This window comes from Hippoglossus stenolepis, chromosome 22 (assembly GCF_022539355.2).
Source record: "Hippoglossus stenolepis isolate QCI-W04-F060 chromosome 22, HSTE1.2, whole genome shotgun sequence".
Lineage (NCBI taxonomy): Eukaryota > Metazoa > Chordata > Actinopteri > Pleuronectiformes > Pleuronectidae > Hippoglossus > Hippoglossus stenolepis.
The window spans coordinates 6,999,303-7,019,096 of record NC_061504.1 but is presented as its reverse complement, the minus strand read 5'-3'; the positions used below and the strand labels follow the sequence as shown (position 1 = coordinate 7,019,096).

Sequence of the window (19,794 nt, the reverse complement as noted above, 5' to 3'; positions counted from 1 at the left end):
ATTTGCACTTTCATCTCCTTTGGATCTCTGTGTATTTAGCGCTGCATCTGTCTCGCACTATTTCTCAATCAGAATTCCAATCAGGTGAAGCTCTGCTGGTCTCAATAAAGCATGTCAGTACATCACAAAGCATTTGGTCCATTACAAGATGGGTTACAACAGTAAAATATGTAGAAAATGACAGGCTTAAAGAACGGTGACTAATTGGAGATATGAGCTGGTTAAAATGTAATGCTGCATTTTTATCAAGTAAAACTATAAACATGCATGTTACTTTTGTGTTTTATTGTGTAAATATTGTGGGTTTCTAAAACAAAGCAGGATACAATATGTCTGTCTCTGTCTTTGAAATCTCCTCCGTTTCTTGTTCATTAATTTTCCCACGAGGATTAAAGAGAGGAGACGAGTCCCAGCACGAATCTCCCCGACAACCTGCCATCTTCATTTGCTTTGTACCTGAGTGTGTGAGTCTGTGAGCGTGTGTGTGTGTCTGTGTGTGTGAGGGCCTCACCCGTGATGATGGCCGGTATGCCCCAGCCCATGGCGTAGTAGAACCTCATGTGGCCGTGGTTGATGTTGCGCAGCTCGGTCAGCATGCGGTAGATATGCAACCCTTCCACGAACATCCAGGCAAAGGTGCACATGTAGAAGTAATGCAGGAGGATGGCGATCACCGTGCACACGAACTGCAGGGAGAGGAGATGCAGAGGAGGGAAGAAGAGACAGAGATCTGTAAGGAGGTGTTTACATTTTGATGGAATCCAGATGAGCAATAAGAGAAGCTGCTTTATTTTTGAACCACTCAGTGAGTTAATCCATTCAAGACAGGTTGTGAGCTTCTTCAACGTGAGCATTTGCGGTTTTCCACTGTGTGTCAAACAGATATAAATACTGGGCTGTTTGGCAGTCAAAACAAGCTATTTGATTTTATTGTATGTCACCTAACTTATGATGATGTTTTCGACCTTCCAGCACTTAAATAGACCAATTAACGAATCACATTGTCAAAAAAGGTATAAACAGATTAGTCGATGGGGAAAATAATACTTTCAGGTTTATAGCGGCAGTATATCTCAAACGTTTTTTATGCCAAACTTCACCAACTTATGTAATGAAGCAATGATTCAGAGAGAGAGAGAGAAAGACAGAGAGAGAGAAAGAAAGAGATAGACTACCTTGACAGGGTTATAAATCATCGTGCAGATGGCCCTGGGCACACACTGACAGCATTCCACAGTACTGACACACACACACACACACACACACACACACACACACACACACACACACAAGGACATGCTTGCACATTGCCACACAAACACACTTACGAATTCAGATATATAAAAAAAGCAAAGTAAAACCACAGATGAAAACCTCTTTCTCAAAGAACTCCCTGCAGACTTGGCTTCTACAATTCATTCATACAGGTGCTGATAACGCAGCGTGTAACTCAGTCCCCCTCTTCCCAGTCAAAACACTGTGAGTCAGAACATTTGTCCCAGAAACAAGACAAAACTCCCACAGCTCCCCCGAAACCTGTAAACATACATGCTCCTAATCTTCTATTCTGGTTTGGTGGTTGGACTCGGACAGAAATATTATGCTATGGTTGGTACAGAACAGCTCAGTGAAGGGCAGTGAAATCCGATTGTTGCTGTAGAACAGAGGAGGTCATCTACTCTGTATTGGAAGAATCAGAATGCTGTCTAGATAGTTTTATTTTTATGTCTCTTGTCTTTTGTCTCTTTTTTTTGCAGTATTAGCTCGTAAACCTCCACTGAAATATTGTTTATGATATAAGGTTATTCTTGACTTTTTTTCCATTGTCATGGTCAGAGCCAAACATCTGGCTGACAGCTGGCGTTCAGCAGCTTCTACCCATGATGGTGGTTCAGGATTGACAGTTGGATCTGATGATCCGGTGACGTCTTTGTGTAACGGCTGTAAACATCTGGTTGAGCCAGACGAGTCAGAGCTGAGGCATTGGTTTCAAAGGGAGATTGTGTAACTTGTGAAAGAAGAGATGAAAAATTTAATTAAATTAATTAAGATCTGTCTGCTGTTCTCCTACTTTCTATCAGTTGCTTTAAACGTTTTTGGATTTTGTGACTCTGCGGTTTTGTACACTTTACTTTAGCATGTACTATTTTGCACTCCTGCAGTGGCTGCTGTTTAACAGACGTTACATTGTCTAAGTGTGCATTTGCGTGCTCCTCGGAAGCTGCCATTCCCCGAGTTCTTCCAACTTAGGTGTGTTCATGTGCTTTAGAGTCAGAATTTGGAAAAAACATGAATACTATAAACAAAAAGAGAGTTTGTATTTATGTGTTTATAACATTAAAAAAATACCTTCACACCTCCTTACAATATAATAAAACTAATTAAAAACCTATATGCATTAATCATAAAAACAAACAAAGGACAAACAGTTTGCAAGTGAAAAAAGTCTAACATTTAATAAGTTAAATTTTTATTGCAAAGTTACGTTAATTGGTTTATAAGTAACATCAGCAGCTTGGCAACTCGTACCAAAAGTTTCTCCGAGTTGTTGCTCTGTCTTGAGATGGCGTTCACATGAATTTTCCCAGAGGGGAACAAATGTTTCTGATTATTCCGACACCACATGAAGGCATTATTACTTTTGCATGTGTCTTATTTTGAAGACTTGAACCTCAGGAGACACAGTAGCTAAGGAAAGCTAAAGGCCTCACTATGCACCCAGAAAGTGTCTGAACGACAACAACAATTATGTTCCACAGGCCAACGTGGCATCCGTGTCACTATCAAATTCACAAAGCCACTTTTCACATTTTCAAATATTTTACTTTTACGAGGTAACTGCTTGTTTTCGACATCTCCCCAAGAGCTATCAAGTATTTTGACTTTCCAAACCCCATTGCATTCAAAATGAATGAGCAGGAAAACCTGTCAATTAACATATTAATGATGTTTTCTGTTGCCGACACGTGAGAGATTCATCCAGTGAAAACTAAGGAGTCGTTTTTTGAAACCGTTCCAAGGTCTACAACCCCGGGGGCCTGTTCCTGGAGACAGGTACCAGTCACAGCATGTCTCCGCTACTGGCCCACGGAGGTGTGTGTGTGTGTGTGTGTGTGTGTGTAGCTGTACAGCTGTGTGTGTCCGAATGTCTATGTCAGCAGACTTCAAAGTATTCCCACACTGTTTGATCCTTTACTGTATGTCGAGTGCGCTTGTGTGCGTGCATGTTTCTGTGACCGACCTAACTCCAAAATAGATTATGAATGCAATAATCTACACTAATCAGCTCAGTAGACAGACTGCATACTCTACAGTGTCTCAGCCTACATCCTATAGCTCTTTAATTAGAGATATTTACTGACATTTTAAACTTAGACAGTAGAATAAACTGGTTTTATCAGGTTTTGTTCAAAGAGGTTTTTGGCAACCAGTGGATTCCTAACTAATATAGTCATTAGCTGATCGCCCAAACACATAATCTGTCGTATAAAGACAGACTCTCAGGTAATCCTCGGCCCATTGAGCGTGGTAAACCCCTGTCAACACGACGTTAGATGGCAGCCCGCAAGCCAAACAAATATTGTCGGGTGCCTGGCAGTTTAATACAGTAAACACATCGTTATCCCGCTTCATGTTCCACAAAAGTGCGCCACAAGCACAGGAAAATGTACTAACTGGTGTGTGTCTGTATCACCTTCGCAGTCTGTGTTGTTTCCATCAAAATGCCCTGGATGTCATTTTTTCCCCTCTTGTTTCTATACATCACTCAAGAAATCCAACACAATCGAAGAAAATGTTGAAAAAACGTCCCCTCTCTCACAATGTTAAAGAAAGTGAAAAAAAATATGCCTGGATCCGCTCCCTGATCTGGATCCACACCAAAATCGAATGTGATCTTTCCTCACCCATTCTGCCTCCTTCCACCAAGTTTCGTGAAAATCCTTCCAGTTACCTTTATGTAACAGACAAACCAACAGGGGGGAAAACACAACCTCCATGGCAGAGGTAAGCATATATCCCTGAGTCACCTGTAACACTTGAATGCACTGAAATCCAATAGTGTTGCTGAGTGTGTTTAATAAACACTTGAAAAAGCTAAAAGTAATGGAAGGATAACACCTGAAAACATCCACCTTCTGCCACTACAAGTGGTACAAGTAGAAACTTGATAAAAACCACCTAAGCAGACAGTTTAATTCTCTGCAAACATCAGTGTAACAATATCCACTCTGGTATAAATAATAGTGTTGAATAACATCCAATTTAAAATCCCTTCAAAAGAACAGGTTTGGAACATGCTTGGTGGTGCTGATGAATGGGAACTTGAGTCCATCTGACGGGGTTGTGGGGTTATGTCCGACAAAAAACACACTCACCGGATTGTCAGTCTGGTTGATGCCGAACAGGAAGACGAGCTCAGAGAAGAAGAGCGCTGCCACCAGGTTCCGATGGATGGCGTGGAGGTTGGAGCGGAGCCGGCGCAAGAGGCACAGCAAGATGAAGGTGAGGAGGAGCAGGGTGAGGGAGACGGACACTGTGGTGTAGGTGACGATTTTCAGGGGGAGAACGTCACCGTGCTGCGGAGAGAGATTCAGACATGGAGTCAGGAAACCCATACAAAGGAAACTTTTTATAAAGCGATGAAGCAGCAGAGACAAAAGTTTAAGGACGCACCTCTCTCTTGGAGATATCCATCAGCACAGCGAAGCTGGTCAGGTGATTACACTGACAGCTAATGTGGCTGTTGTTTCTGTTCAGCACCTCGCAGCCTTTAGAAGACCAGCCGCCTGTTCCTCCGATCCTAGACACCAACGCACACATACACACAAAAGTCAGGAATGTAGAAAAGTACAACAGACTCCTTGGAGAGAAAAAAAAACATAACTACATCCACTAACCCTGCAAAAGTTTATCTCTGAGATTCTGAAAACTAAAGTCCAACTTACGCAATGGAGTGGTCCCAAAAGACGCAGACAGGCTTGGTCCTCTCCTCCGTCTCCAGCAGGGTGTACTCCAGGGTGATGGGGGGGTCTAAGGTGGGTGGGAGAGGCGGGCCCTCACTGTGGACTGTGGCGCTCACTATGGCCGTGTTGATCACCGGGCGGTTGGGGAGCCTGGAAACACAAGACGGTTTTTAAACACTGAGCTATAGCAAGATTTCACAACAGACCATAGACTCCCATTTTTAGCATCAAAATAACTAATTACAATAATGAATAAAAAATTACACATATAGATCAAATAAATACAAAACTCAAAAAAAGTAGTTACTGTTTAAGTAAAGTTTAAAGGGACCATTGAAATGAGCACAGACATCAGTGCAATAACAACGACCTAAAGTGATAGAAACCATCTTTGAGAAAAGTTTCTTTAACATGTACTTTGACTTTTTAGTTTGGTCCATGTCCCATCCAACAACACGGAGAAGGTACGGTTTATGACTTATACTGCCACCAGCCACCAGGGGTTGGTCAAGATGCTTTTGCCTCACTTTTGGGGAGCTACATACAGTCTATTCAGGAGGCCCAGAAGTTTGAACACACTTTATTCTCTTATCTTATCATTTTGTTAACGTCCCATTCTTGTCTCAGTATCATATTTTTGGTCCCCGACTCAATGTTTTCTCAGTATCACAGAGGCCTACGTGGGCAGTGATAAGGTGGTTCTTTCAAACACACTCAAAGTAAATATGATACGTTTTAACATCAAAGATGAAATATTCTCATGTGATGTGGGGTCTCTCGAACAGTTCACAGAACATTATGAATTATAGTGAGTATAGAGTTCAGACAGAGTGTGGGCTCTTTCTTTTTGCCTCTGTTTAGTATCACTCTTCATCTGTTTGACGGCTTTGCACATCATGATTTAATCCCAGCAGAGTATGTGAGAAAGTGGGAGTAGAGTCTATGTAACGGTGTGTAGGTCTGAACATTTTGACTTAAAGCCTGAAAGTACTTTATAGATAAAATTCAATCGTCTACCTCAGACTCCTGCGATCGGGGTCGTATCTTTCCGGGAGCAGCTCTCCCAGTGATTTGTACACTATCACCACGGCAACCGGCAGAAGGGCGTCAGGCTCGAGGTGTCGGCGTCTCCTATCAGACACTGTGTGCTCCTCCTCCTCCTGAGGGAGGTCCGTCGGAGTCGGAGGGGCCGGAGGGGGTTCAGCTGAGTAAGATGGAAAGATAAAGTGATTGACTGAGAATGCTGTTTCAATCAAGTGTGTTTCACTACACTTATGAAACTAGTGTGGTTTTATTCTACCTCTGTGGTCCTGGGTGCCGAGGTTGAACTGGGGGAAGTGGACGGACGACCCAAGCTCTTTGGGATAAGTCTCCCGGATTTCCTGGAATCGAGGAAACGTCGCCTTTTCTGGATCCGACACATCGAGGTAGTCCACGGTTAGAACTAGAAAACAGGCAAAGAGGGAAAATTGTGAGCATGGTGTGATACCGTGAACCTGTTTGTCCCACAGGGGGTTTTCTAATCTTCCACTCACTCATGTTGTCCGTAACAATCGTGAAGGGTTTCAGGTAGGTTTTCCTGACGTTCTGAGCCAGCGTGTTGGTGTAGTCCTCGAAGTTGCGGAGCAGATGCGCCGTGCCGCCGTCGGTCTTCTGGATCTGCTCCCAGTGCTCCTTGGTTTCAGGATCCAGGATGGCACTGCCCGCTCGCACCAAATTCTGGATAAAAAATTAACAGGTAACATGAATGGAAAATTTGAAGAGAACTGTGTGTGTTGGAAAAGGGAGAATGGAGCCGCTTTCATTCCCACTCCTCATCCTGAACGCCTGATCTTCCATGTAACTTTGGTGAGCGGGTACCATCTCCGATAATAGCAGTTTAAATTTCCAGAATCAGGCCCAGCAAGATTAACAGTAATGCTGAACTGTAGATCAGTTAAAAAGACTAGCAATTCTTTCAACACAGTTTCTTTTATATCCAGTATTCAGCCAGGACACTTTAAATATTAAGATTTCTAAACAGAGTCTGGTGTATTTGTTACAGCAGCAGCTCTTCTGGTTCAGGAAGCCGAGGATCAAGGGCAAAGTCCACTGTGTTTCAGTTTGATGGACTTAGTTTTTTCTCTACTTGAAAATTCCTGATCGCTCAAACACAGGGCTAAACATATATAATCACCACGTATGGCAGGAGAGGGCGCTGTTGCTCGATAAAAGTGTGTCTTTAACTTAAAATCTGTCCAATCCCTTTAAAACACTTTTTAAAAGTCATTCAATCTAAGTTTATTATTATATCCAGTCACTTTTCTTTTCTACCTCATTGAACTCTGCGTCCCTCATGGCGGTGAGGTCGAATCCCGCCTGCCGGCTCTCATACAGCAGCACAAGATTCAGCAGCTGGGCGGCCGTCTTCACGTCGTTGCCGTAGTAATGCGGGGTGTTGCTGGTGGCGCTGTTAAGCAAGCGCACGATGTTCTTGGATTGCTCGCTGTCCATCCTTGAGCTGTTGCGCTGAAGGTCGTCGCTCTGGAAGAATGAAGGGAGGGAGGGAGGGAGGGGTGAAAAGAGAACGAGAAGGAGCGCTGAGTGGGTGCAATGAAACAACAGAAACTGGTCAATTCCAGGATTAGTGAGACTTTGAGAAAGTTCAAGACTAAAGTATTAGGTTCAGGTTCCAACACAATAGGTGAAAAACCTCCAATAGACTGCTGATCAAATTACACTTGACTGAAGACAATGCTGAGAACCTGCTGGTTGGTTCTCTGTGCTCATTCGTGCATCTCTGAATTAAACTTACAGAAAGACCAGAGTTGATTTTGCACTTTACTCAACGGACATTGTCAGCACAAATACCTGAGTGGAAGATTTTCATCTCAAACAGTTCAATTTCATTTGACTCACCAGCTTCTTCAGGTCGGAAAAGGTGACGGTGGTGCAGTTGAAGAGCTCGGGCGACAACCAGCCTTTCTCGTCACTGCAGTGGCGGATGGCGGTGCCTGAAAATACAAAAACAGAGAAAGAAAAATCAAGCTCACGCTCACACAGAGAACCATATACTTAAAAAAATACTTTACGGCACAAAATAACTATATTATTTTAGAAATCAAAATCAAAAATAATATTTTATGGCCTGGGTTTTGCCTCTCAGGTTGATGGATGTAGGTAATACCTGCAGACTGAGCTAAGAAAACAAACTGCATACTATGGCTGTGGGGGTTTTAGAAGAAATCTTATAATCTATACTTTCATTTTTGTGTAGTATTGTCTTAAAAAGATTCTTTGAATAGACAATAGTCAAAAGTTATGATGGAAAAGACCATGGCTGTGCTCTTTATAGTAAAATCACATGTGGGATCAGAAACTGGTCGGAATATGTGCTGAAGTTAAACAGTTGAAAAAATATAAAAACTTCTTGTTTTAGTGGTTTAAAAATCTGAATCCGTCATTCCAGTTTGAATCAGTCTGAGAAAAGACTTCATCCAAATGTGAAGTCGCTTCTCGTGCTTTTGTCAAGAAGAAGAAATGGCTAAAGGAGTTGCCAGTTGAAGCCCGGAGAGGGTGAAGGGCAGCGGAGAAAGTTGGGGGCGGATGACAAAAGGGGTCACCATGGTGATGGCGGTTACTAAGGGGTTGTAACAAGGAAAGTGATGGCGCTTTACTGAGAACGGGTCAGCGAGCTCAAGTTCTGAGTTCACCTCCATTCTCTCGTCTCAACCACACACACACACACACACACACACACACACACACACACACACACACACACACACACACACACACACACACACAGAGAGCTGGCGGAGGCGGGGTATTACTGTCAGTAAATGCACATGGGGTTTCTCTGCAAATTTAAAACTAAACATTTTTTGGTGAGAAAAGCTCTGCTGGATTAACCGACCAATCAGGGAGCTTCATTACAGTTTTTTTCAGTGTATGCCTTAATATATAATCACTCAAGAAGAAAAAGACAGACACACACCAGGTGAATTCAACTGACGAAAGCAAAACTATATTTACTCTTACAAAAACAACTTTACCTCAACCTTGTTATTGACCTTGATGTAATTTTGACCACTGGTGGCCTGATGCTCAGTTGCTTTGACAACTGTCATCAGAGGGTTTTATTGCTAATGTTTGTTGAAATCAGTGTTTCACCTTATTGGCGATGCGTGTGCATGAATGTGGGGGGTGGAGCTTCTGAAGGAGCAGTGAAGAGAGGGGTGTCCTTCTCCACCTTCACAAACTCCACCTTCAAGAGCACTCACCAATGGATCCTTTGGGACAGTTCATGGCCGCGGGCCGTCCAAAGTTGGTCTTGGGCCACCAGATGCCTGCGTCGAACGCCTTGGGGCAGCCTTTATACACCACTGTGGAGGAAAGAAGGAGAGTAGATGGTTCAGGTGGTGTGATGTCAGACAAAATTAGCCCTTTACGAAGTTAAATCGTTAACTGAACCTGAACTACTTGAGAAAAACTTGACATGAGCTCTGGTTACATCTTCCCCACTATTAAAAAAACAGCCACACAAACTAACACAGGGACATTTGTGAATCCTACAGAGCCACTGCACAATAGAGTGTGGATACCCGACCTGATACTCGGGTTGGGTTTGGTCACATTGGCTGGGCTACTCTACTTGACATGGTTATTTTATGTAAATTGCGTGAAACTCTAGTATTATTTATCAAATTTAGGGACTTTCTGTCTATGTTGGTGCTACGGGGCTAGTGTATTATATTTACCTGACAACAACTGCACACAACAACTCCATATAAACAATGATGGTTGGATTAGCTAAGTAGTTCCGTTGACAAAAGGTGCAGTTGAGTTCAAGAAAGGTTCATGAAGATAAAGACAACTGACAATAGTAAGATTTCTATTATTGCTCTCTATTGCAGAAGCAGCGAACCATGGTGAGGTTCAGCATATCCGGGTTAATAAGCTTCCATGAGAGTCCCACATTGTTTCATTCACTTTCTGTAGCAAAGTCACTGCAGTAACCCATAACTTCTCCAAGTCTGTTTAATATGGGTCTGTTTGTGAAATGTGACCGAAAACCTTTTTGAGTTTTCATTAAAAATAAATAATATATTATTAATATAATAATAATAAATGATCACTTTTACTTTTCCATAGTCTCCTTTTCCTCGAGGGTCATTTCTTTCCAAACCATAAGAGCATCTGTCATCATCAGCGGCTGCGGGGACGTTAACTGAGTTTTTGAGAGGCTTCCTGTCGTCTGGGCTGCAGAGCTGACAGATCGGTATGAGGCCTGCCATGGATGGTTACATCTCAGTGACCCGCACAACATAAGCAAAGAACTCTCTTTTTTTTTTCAGCCTCGCCACTTCCCTTAGTCAATTCCTCGTGTCAGGATTCATTTAAGCATATCCACGTGAAACTATCATATCTGAAATCATATCAAACAAATAAAACTCCCTGATTTGGAACATCTGTCATCAACAAAGAGAACTACATGCAGCTCCATTCAAAGTCTGAGCACGTTCTGAGGCGTGGAAGAGCTTCATATTGGGTCAAACAGTAACGACATTGACATTTGTTCTCAGGCCTTCATGGTTTTGTCTTCCATTCATCTCTACTGTATTGTGTGTGCGCAGTGCCGCTGCCAAGTTTGCCCACAAGCCAGACTCGCCTCTTCTGCTTGGCTGGCCGGCGACAAAGCCAGCGAAGTTAGCTCGACTGCAGCACCAGCAGATGTGAGCGACACTATTTGTCTCCTCCTGACACTTCATCAATTCATCCGGGTACACGTTGTGAACCGGAACATTTAAAGGAATAATACACCCAATACACCCAGAGCTGTCCTTGTCATAAATATCTGACCTTCATGGATGGTTTCACTTCTCATGAACAGCGTGGTATTTATGTGATCGGTCAGCATTTTGGAACAGCTACGGACAAGCTATGTTAAGTTATCTTATGTTGTGTATAATGTATTATTGTATATATTGTATTTTAACATATCCTTACTTGGCTTCTTTTTATATTTTGTATTATAGTGCACATATTTTTAACAACCTTATTATTTTATTTTTGTTTTTATATTGTATACTACTCATTTTAGACCTATACTTTGCATTTCTATTTTTCTTGTTATTGTCTTGATCTGTATATATATTTCTATTCTTGGCTGAAACGGCTGTAACGTTTCTTCTTTATTTCTTTCAACTTAACCTTAAACAACCATGGGTTTTGATTTCAATATTACAATTTCCTGTTGAGGATAATATAAACTTCACTTGCAAAAAAGGTGTAAAGAATTGGGAAGTATCACATTACGTTCACAAAATTAATGAATTCGAATACCTTGACATCCAGTGGCCGTGACTTCAGCAAAGGGGTTATCGCAGCGGTTGCACTGACGGCCTATGACTCCTCCCTTACAGGGGCACTGTCCGGTGATGGGGTCGCACGTCCGAGACTCAGAGCCGACTGAGAAGCACTCACAGGGGTAACAGGTGTCCTCGCCCTCGGGACGATAGTGGTTGTCCTGTGGGACGAGAAAACGCGTTACAATAATGAAATATTCAGTTCATTAAAAGAGAGCCGGAGGACATTTAGATATTTTGAGGCGCCAAGATGTGCAAGCAAAAATAAGAGTTTTAATTAGATAAATGGTTCAGTAATTCATGAGTTGTCGAGCTACATGTCAAACAAGACCACATGAGGTTTCCACAAAAATGTCCTGTGCAACCTTTCTTCTAATCATTCTCCTTAATCACGACACAAACCCTTTTATATTCCCTTTTAACCTGTGAAATCTCATGTTGTGTGTGTTTGTACCTTGCAGCGACACTCTCCTGAGGTCTTGTTGCAGTCTTTGTGAAATCCTCTGGAAGTATCACAGTTACAGGGACCACACATGGGACTGCCCCACCAGCCCAGGGGACACGGCTTCTCCACTCTGTCATCGAAAGACATGGACAAACTGAATTAGACTCAGCACACATATATATTTATACCATTTAACTGAAAGAAAATATAACCGAGAATTATTAAAGACCCTTATGACAAGGAAATGTAATTGGGGCTTGATATTTTACAGATGAGTAAGAATAAATAACAGACAAAAATATAAGAAAAATTATTTAAAAAAAAGAAAACTAAACCATTGAATTGAGAAAACAAACACATTTTTAAAATGTGTTTAAACATTAATGCACATATTTTCTGCTTTGTTTATTCTGTGAAATTAAAGTTTTTATACCGATATATCAGCCAATTTTATTCTCTAACCGATAAATCAGTCAAGCTCTAGTGCACTAATTCTTCCAGAAATGCAGGTTAATCTCGCATGCAGCCTCAGATTTGTATTTTTTCTTCAAATTACAAAATCAATAAGAAGAACCTTCTTCCTCCAGCTGCTCTTTATACCAGCTAAGGAGAATGAGTACAAAAGACAACAAAAAACACACTACATCTGCTGTATATTCAACGTGATGGTTGATCAGGTTTCAACATGTTGCTGACTTGGTATCAGCTTGTACAAATCTGATTACTTCCTATCAGTTAACTAAACGTCTTGTGCTGGCCTGAATCTAGAATAAACTGCCTCCACAGTTTGAAGTCAGTGAATCAAGTGTGACTCAACACACAGAGACTTCCTTTCTCCAAAGAGAGAGAGAGAGAGAGATGGGATCTCCGGTGGAGTGATGTGATCTGATAGGGGACAAGCGCCGGTATGAGGGCAACTGAGACTAAACACCTATGGAGGATCAGTGAGGCGTGGCGAGGGAATCCCACATCCTGCTCCAGACAGGAAGTGATGCGTGTCAGAAGGGTCAGGGTTAAGGGAGGAAATGACTGGTTCTCAATCAGGGTTGGCTAATTCACAGCAACTGTGTGACAAAAGCTGACTGTGCAGGCCCACACACTTCTCTCTGCATGAATAAATGAATTTCTTCTCTTTTTGATATCTCTCTCTCTCTTTCTCTTTGTCTTTCTCTCCTCACACACACAGGCACACGCACTCTCTCCAGCTCGGATTACTTACTAATAAAGCTGCTCTCAGAGACTCAGGCCATTGGCAACATTACGAAAGGAGCAAGGGCCTAACACAACAAAAGAAGATTAGTGGGCTTTGTCTCAGAGGGAGGCAAAGTCCACTTTTAGTCTGGTTATTTTTAACATCTGGATACGAAGGACTCTTGTATGTCTTGGAGGGATCATTGGGCACAAAGTGTTAGAAGCGTCATCAACACACCCACTCCATCGCAGTGAATCCTTCAGACTAGAGGATCCCCTGCTGTGTTCTCACATCGACTAAGGGGCTACGCGGAGACAGTCCGCAGAAACTCCAGAGGGTCTCACTCGAACATTCACGTTCACACATGCACCTCCTCCAGAGAAACTCCAGATGATCTCTCCAGAGTTCAGTGCATGTCTGAAAGCATCTTAAAAGACACGTACACAGAGAGGAGGTGACCTTACTTGTTTTCACAATACTGGCCATAGTGGTTCGGTCCACATTCACAGGTGTATCCATGGGAGGAACTTGGTTTGCGAACACAGGTGGAAACATGCTCACAGGGGTTGAGCTGACAAGCGTCCACACACCCCTTACCAAAGTAACCTGGACAGATACAAAGTAAGAAATGAAGTTACTGAGTGAAATAAACACTTTATAAAAGTACTTGTGTTGATGCAGGTGTGTATTTTTACCTGAGTCACACACACAGGTGTACGTGCTCCAGTCATCGCTGCAATGGCTGTTGTCGGGGCAGATGTTGGAGTCGCAGGGGTCGTCCAAGTCGCAGCCGTCCTCCACACGGATCTTCAGGGCCCGAGCCATGTTCACGTTGACTACATTGGTGGATGTCTCACCCACACGGACACCCTGATGGACAGGACAAAGTGATGAAGAGTGGAAGCATAAGGACCAGGAAGAAGGACGAGAATAGAAAAGAAAATAGTCAAAAGTTGTTTGATACTTTTCAAGAACGCAATATTTCTCAGACTATTTTTTGCGAAACAAATGTGTGGAGGTGAGGGGGCTGGGAGAGCACCCTCACCTGCTATAGAGGATCAATCAGCACAGGTGAGAGCTGTTAGCTGATTGGTCCTCATGCTTAAAAGGCAGCATCGGCGCTGCCTCAGAACTCAGAACTCAGGAAGGAACTCAGAGAGACTGAGGCTCCAGACACTGAGTGGAGGACTGGGCTGCAAAGCCAGTCCGCTTTAAGTTGGCACTTTGAATTTATGTTTATTTGTGAATAAAGAATGTTAAAAGCAACACTTCCGTCTCTGGCTGTGTGTGGGAGAGCCCCGTGGCAAGGTCGATTGCCACACTGGCGCCAACGTGGGGCTCCACACAGCCACAGGCGTGGACCAGCAGGCGGTATGGGAACTGGTACCGAGGATGGAGGACCTGGTGACGGCGTACCGGGAGGAGAGAGACAGGACCAGGCAGGGATGGAGGCACTCCTGAGGCAGGTGAGAGGGAGGCGATACGGACGGGGCGAGCCGGCCTGGCTGGGACCCGCCCCGCCTGCCACTCCGGCCGAAGGAGGCGGTGAGCACGGCCCCATTGCGGCCGGGCGGCGACCGGCGTGCCACCGATTCCGCGTCCCCGCACAGCTCCGGTGAAGCCAGCGTCCCCTGTCCCTGCACCAAGGCTGGCGGTGACGCCAGCATCCCCTGTCCCTGCACCTAAGCTGGCGGTGAAGCCAGCGTCCCCTGTCCCTGCACCCAGGCTGGCGGTGAAGCCAGCGTGCCCTGTTCAGGCACCCAGGTGGGCGGGGAAGCCAGCGTCCTGTCCCTGCACCTAGGCTGGCGGTGAAGCCAGCGTGCCCTGTTCCGGCACCCAGACTGGCGGTGAAGCCAGCGTCCCCTGTCCCTGCACCCAGGCTGGCGGTGAAGCCAGCGTGCCCTGTTCAGGCACCCAGGTGGGCGGGAGCCAGCGTCCCCTGTCCCTGCACCTAGGCTGGCGGTGAAGCCAGCGTGCCCTGTTCCGGCACCCAGACTGGCGGTGAAGCCAGCGTCCCCTGTCCCTGCACCCAGGCTGGCGGTGAAGCCAGCGTCCCCTGTCCCTGCACCCAGGCTGGCGGTGAAGCCAGCGTCCCCTGTCCCTGCACCTAGGCTGGGGGTGAAGCCAGCGTCCCCTGTTCCGGCACCCAGACTGGCGGTGAAGCCAGCGTCCCGGGCCCGGACCCAGACTGGCGGTGAGCCAGCGTCCCCTGTCCCGCACCCAGGCTGGCGGTGAAGCCAGAGTCCCCGGGCCCCGGACCCAGACTGGCGGTGAAGCCAGCGTCCCCTGTCCCCGCACCTAGGCTGGCGGTAAAGCCAGCGTCCCCTCGGACCCAGGCTGGCGGTACAGCCAGCGTCCCCTGCAGTTCCTGCGTCGGCGGAGAGACCGACGCCTGCAGCCCCTGTCCCAGGTCCCCTGTCGGCGGAGAGGCCGACACCGGCAGGCCCGGTACCTTTTGCCGGGGCGCCCGGGCGGCGTCGCCCACCTGGCCGGCCTCCGGAGAGACGCTGCGTACGTCGTCGCCCACCTGCTCGACCTCCGGAGAGCCGCGGTGGATGGGCTTCCTCTCCTGGTCCGTTGGGGTGGAGTAGGTCAGGCCGGATAAATCCCTGGCCTGAAATTTGCGATGGAGGTATGTGGAGGTGAGGGGCTGGGAGAGCACCTCACCTGCTATAGAGGATCAATCAGCACAGGTGAGAGCTGTTAGCTGATTGGTCCTCATGCTTAAAGGCAGCATCGGCGCTGCCTCAGGACTCAGAACTCAGGAAGGAACTCAGAGAGACTGAGGCTCCCGAGACTCCCAGACACTGAGTGGAGGACTGGGCTGCAAAGCCAGCCCGCTTTAAGTTGGCACTTTGAATTTATGTTTATTTGTGAATAAAGAATGTTAAAAGGAACACTTCCGTCTCTGGCTGTGTGTGGAGAGCCCTGTGGCAAGTTATATTGCCACAAAATGAAATACACACACACACACACACACACACACACACACACACACACACACACACACACACACAGACCTGTATGCAGCCAACAAATCCTTTGTTGACATGGTTTCCTTCTCCAGGCAAACCTCCAACGTGCAGAGTTTGCAGCTTCAAACCTGGCAGGTCGTTACCAATCTCCACTGACTTCTGAATAAACAAAGATTTGCAAAAAAGTAATACATTTTCATGCTTGAAACTTAAGGCAGCACGTTTACAACTCGTAATATAATGTGCCTTTTACCTTGTACATGCTATAGTCCAGGGAAACCGTGGCCATGTATTTAATGTCCTTGCCGTCTTTAATACTCCTCAATTCTACCAGCAAGTGGTGCCACTCTCCGTCATTGACCCGAACTTGGGGGAAGCTCAGCGACGCCACGAGCTGCTTCCTCTGCCACACTTCCATACAGACCTGTTGCTCACTCACCTGGACGATGGGGAAGATTACATTTATTGAAAATATTGCACTATATGCTGACGCTGCTGGCATTTCTAATGACAGTAAGCTATTCATCTTACCATGAGGTTGATGGTGGAGGACGGTCCGACGTTGGCCTGAATGAGGGTGCCAGAGGGCTGCCTGGTGCGGAACATGAGGCCCATGTACCAGGGAACAGCGACGGTGATGTCCGGGTCGCTCAAGGAAACCAGCGCCTGACCGTCGAAGAACTGGGGAGACGGCATCACTGGAGAACGACACGACAGAAGAAATTGATTGGTGTTATTTGTTTAAAGGTGCTATGAATAACTTTTAAGGGCAAGTCAGCGCTATATTTACACAGAGACAATTATGTAACTCCAAAAAATGATCAGACGTCTGCTGAGAGGCAGTTTTATACAGGACAGGACAAGCTTTCAGAATTTCGCAAAGGGAACAGCCAATTGTGAAATCCCACATAATTATCAGCTTGGGTGCAGTGAAGGAGAAAGAATCAAACAATGGAGGTGAGCCTTTTGTGTGAGTAAAGACCAAAAGCTTTATACTTTGCATATAAAGCCATCTGCACCCACTGTATTTCTCATTTACAGCGATTATACAGAAGTGTCACAGTCGTTATTGAAAATATTGAGTTGATGAAGTATTTAGAGTTTGGTAACAATGCTGAATTTGTCAGGTTTGTTAATCCCAATTTAATATGTATGGTTACTATCAAGTTTTTTCTGAAGGAGATATAATTACAACCACACGCTAACTTTTACACAAACATCCAATGTCTGCAGACGTTCATAAAATTCACACAATATCCGATACAGACACGACGTGGTTTATATGTATGAACTCCAGTGGAGTTTGAGAGAGAGCTCATACAAAATCAACACTCACACACATGCAAACATACAAAGCAAGGGTCAACCTTTCAGCAGAGCATACGGTCTGTGTTTTCCTCCTGCATAACCTGCAGCGGAGACACTGTATGGCTCCTCAGGGCACAGATTTCAACTGAAGCGTTCGCAAACACACGCGCACAAAAGCTGCAATTAAGAGATAAAGCACATATTTGTTCCTCGTCGCAGGTAGCTGCAGCCGTTTGAGTCGGAGCACTTTGCTAAAAGCTTAGTGCGGCGTAACAGGAAAAAACAACCACTTCTCGGTTCTCATTAACTGTGTCAAGAAGAAGAAGAAGAAGGAGGCAGGGAGAGGGCCTCTGTGAGCGCGCTCCATCAGCGTGCTATCACCTGCTAATCAGCACTAGAACTATGATTCTGCTGTGGCTGACAGAAAATCAGTGATTACTTTTGCAACGGGCTAAATGAAAAAAGATATTTCTTTGTGAACAAGGTGTCGAGTTTGCTGATTCCTTATGTTGCTTTCAGACATTCTCTGTATCTTAATGTATCAACCTGCGAACGTCAATTAAGGACACACACAGAGTTTCCTTTGAATAGTAACTTATTGACAACCTGCAGAATATGTTGAGTGAAACAGATTTTCCTCCTCTTATTTGTTTGCATTAAAACAAAACCTTTTAACCTCTTTAAGACAATAAAACAAAAATATTCCTCTTCGAAAATAAAAAAGACGAGTATTTTGGAAAATAGCACAGCAGTCCGTGCCTCCGCCAAGGCTCAACCTTAAATTTCATGAAACAGCAACTAATGAGCAACTACTCGAGAATGTTTGAGTGAGTCCATGTGATAATACACCAGGAAAATGTCTGGAGAATCCATAGCGAGGAAAGTAGGTGTTGTGATCACATTTCTAACACGCAATAGACGCAAAACTGAATAAAAGACAAAAAGACTATGTCAGGATGAAAGAGAGTTGTCATTCACGTGGAAGACACAGATGACTTGGAAAGACGACACTCGAGATCTTTCTGTGATGCGGGTGTCGATGTACCGTTAACACAAAACAGTGATTTCAGTGAACGCGTCTGACTCGAACAATCTCCTGCTGCGTCGTTCATACGAGAAAAGGCAAAGTTCATGTGTAAAAACGGCTTTATTTAGCTTTTTCAAACCTCACATCTTTTCTTGGAATAGTGTTAAGAGGCAATTGAGCATAAAGCTGGTTAGTGGTCCTAATCTGAGTCTTTAAATTCTTCCGGATAAGGGTGAAGCTCAAACAGAGCTGCAGTTTGTGGATGGGAGAGCAGACACAGGACAGCATTGACCAGAAACAAATTAGACCCTACATCGAGAACCATATCAACTTTCATGATTCCTTCTGTGATGACTCCAAAAACGGTAACCAGATATATTGACATTAAACACGTTTAATTGCTACACCACCTTGTTTGACACCAGTCCAGAGATTTTAACTCTACTTGTCATAACAAGTTAATGCCACCCGTGAACATGCAGACCTATTTCCAGTGTATAGTAAGCTTATACTTAGCCCGGCTTTCAGTTAGCATGACACAACTCATTCCCTGACTAAAAAAATCTGTCTGTACAGTTGAAACCTCTTCTGATTGAATACAAAGAAAAAAACGTCTCCAGTCTGGATGCGTTTGGCATTTTTGGAAAAAGAAATGGCGACAAATCCCTTGTTTCCCGTGCGGTGGCGGCGAGGTCGCACGGAGCCTCAAACCAAACGTGTCAACAAAGCGGCGGAGCAGCCAAAAGCCCTCTTCCCAGCCCGCTGTGATCCCGGGCCCAGTCCAGACACCGGATACCGGAGGCTGGCACTGCCGAGGCGGCTACCTCATAGACGAGATGGCAGCGGGAGGTATTCACACCTTCGCATATTGTTTGGAAGCTCGCCCTGAAGGAGGGGAATCAAAGTTCTCGCCTTTCATTAGGAGAACATGAGATGGACGTAAATATCAACACTGTTGGGAAGCGATGATGTTATGTTCCCTGACACATTTATTATCACTTAGGTCCTGATCAATCTTTCAGCACGTATGGCTGCAGATAAACTGTATACACTCGGACCACACACAGTAACATGAGCCGCTTGTCACATGGCTGCTGAGGTGGCAACTGTGACAGCTATGGGGTTACTGCAGTGTGTGTGTGTGTGTGTGTGTGTGTGTGTGTGTGTGTGTGTGTGTGTGTGTGTGTGTATATGTCTTCTGTTTCATCCTTTGAGTCCAGTTTTTTGAGGAGTGACTCAGAGTTTGATCTTTGTCCTAAACTCCAAACCTGAGTCCTGTTTTTGTGTGTGTTTGTGTGTGTGTGTGTGTGTGTGTGTGTGCGTGCGCGTGCGTGCGTGCGCGTGTGTGTGTGTGTGTGTGTGTGTGTGTGTACAGCAGCAAGCGGGGGGGCTTTACTGTGACTTTCTATTGTGACTGCTGCGTGAGTCAGACTGAGATGAGGGAGGAGTTATCTTTATCCCACTATCCCAGTTGATCTCCCGTGCTCACACTATTTCCTGGAAGTCCTCGAGACTCATACACTTACTGCTAGTAAA

The 19,794-nt window shown here is 45.0% G+C and overlaps 1 protein-coding gene across 4 annotated transcripts in view; it reads right to left on the bottom strand.

Annotated features, from left to right (window-relative positions):
* celsr1a (cadherin EGF LAG seven-pass G-type receptor 1a) overlaps positions 1-19,794 on the bottom strand; it is a 90,189-nt gene that overhangs the window by 6,570 nt on the left and 63,825 nt on the right. For all 4 annotated transcript variants that reach the window (XM_035147308.2, XM_035147307.2, XM_035147309.2 and 1 more), the window contains 17 exons: positions 16,455-16,621; positions 16,177-16,362; positions 15,969-16,082; positions 13,644-13,818; positions 13,413-13,554; positions 11,766-11,886; positions 11,289-11,472; positions 9,227-9,328; positions 7,863-7,957; positions 7,278-7,487; positions 6,500-6,683; positions 6,265-6,408; positions 5,982-6,168; positions 4,947-5,114; positions 4,675-4,801; positions 4,377-4,577; positions 512-686 (listed from right to left, as the gene is read on the bottom strand). In XM_035147308.2, the coding sequence (XP_035003199.2) occupies positions 512-686; positions 4,377-4,577; positions 4,675-4,801; positions 4,947-5,114; positions 5,982-6,168; positions 6,265-6,408; positions 6,500-6,683; positions 7,278-7,487; positions 7,863-7,957; positions 9,227-9,328; positions 11,289-11,472; positions 11,766-11,886; positions 13,413-13,554; positions 13,644-13,818; positions 15,969-16,082; positions 16,177-16,362; positions 16,455-16,621 (2,682 nt within the window). The remainder of the gene's footprint in view (positions 1-511; positions 687-4,376; positions 4,578-4,674; positions 4,802-4,946; positions 5,115-5,981; positions 6,169-6,264; positions 6,409-6,499; positions 6,684-7,277; positions 7,488-7,862; positions 7,958-9,226; positions 9,329-11,288; positions 11,473-11,765; positions 11,887-13,412; positions 13,555-13,643; positions 13,819-15,968; positions 16,083-16,176; positions 16,363-16,454; positions 16,622-19,794) is intronic.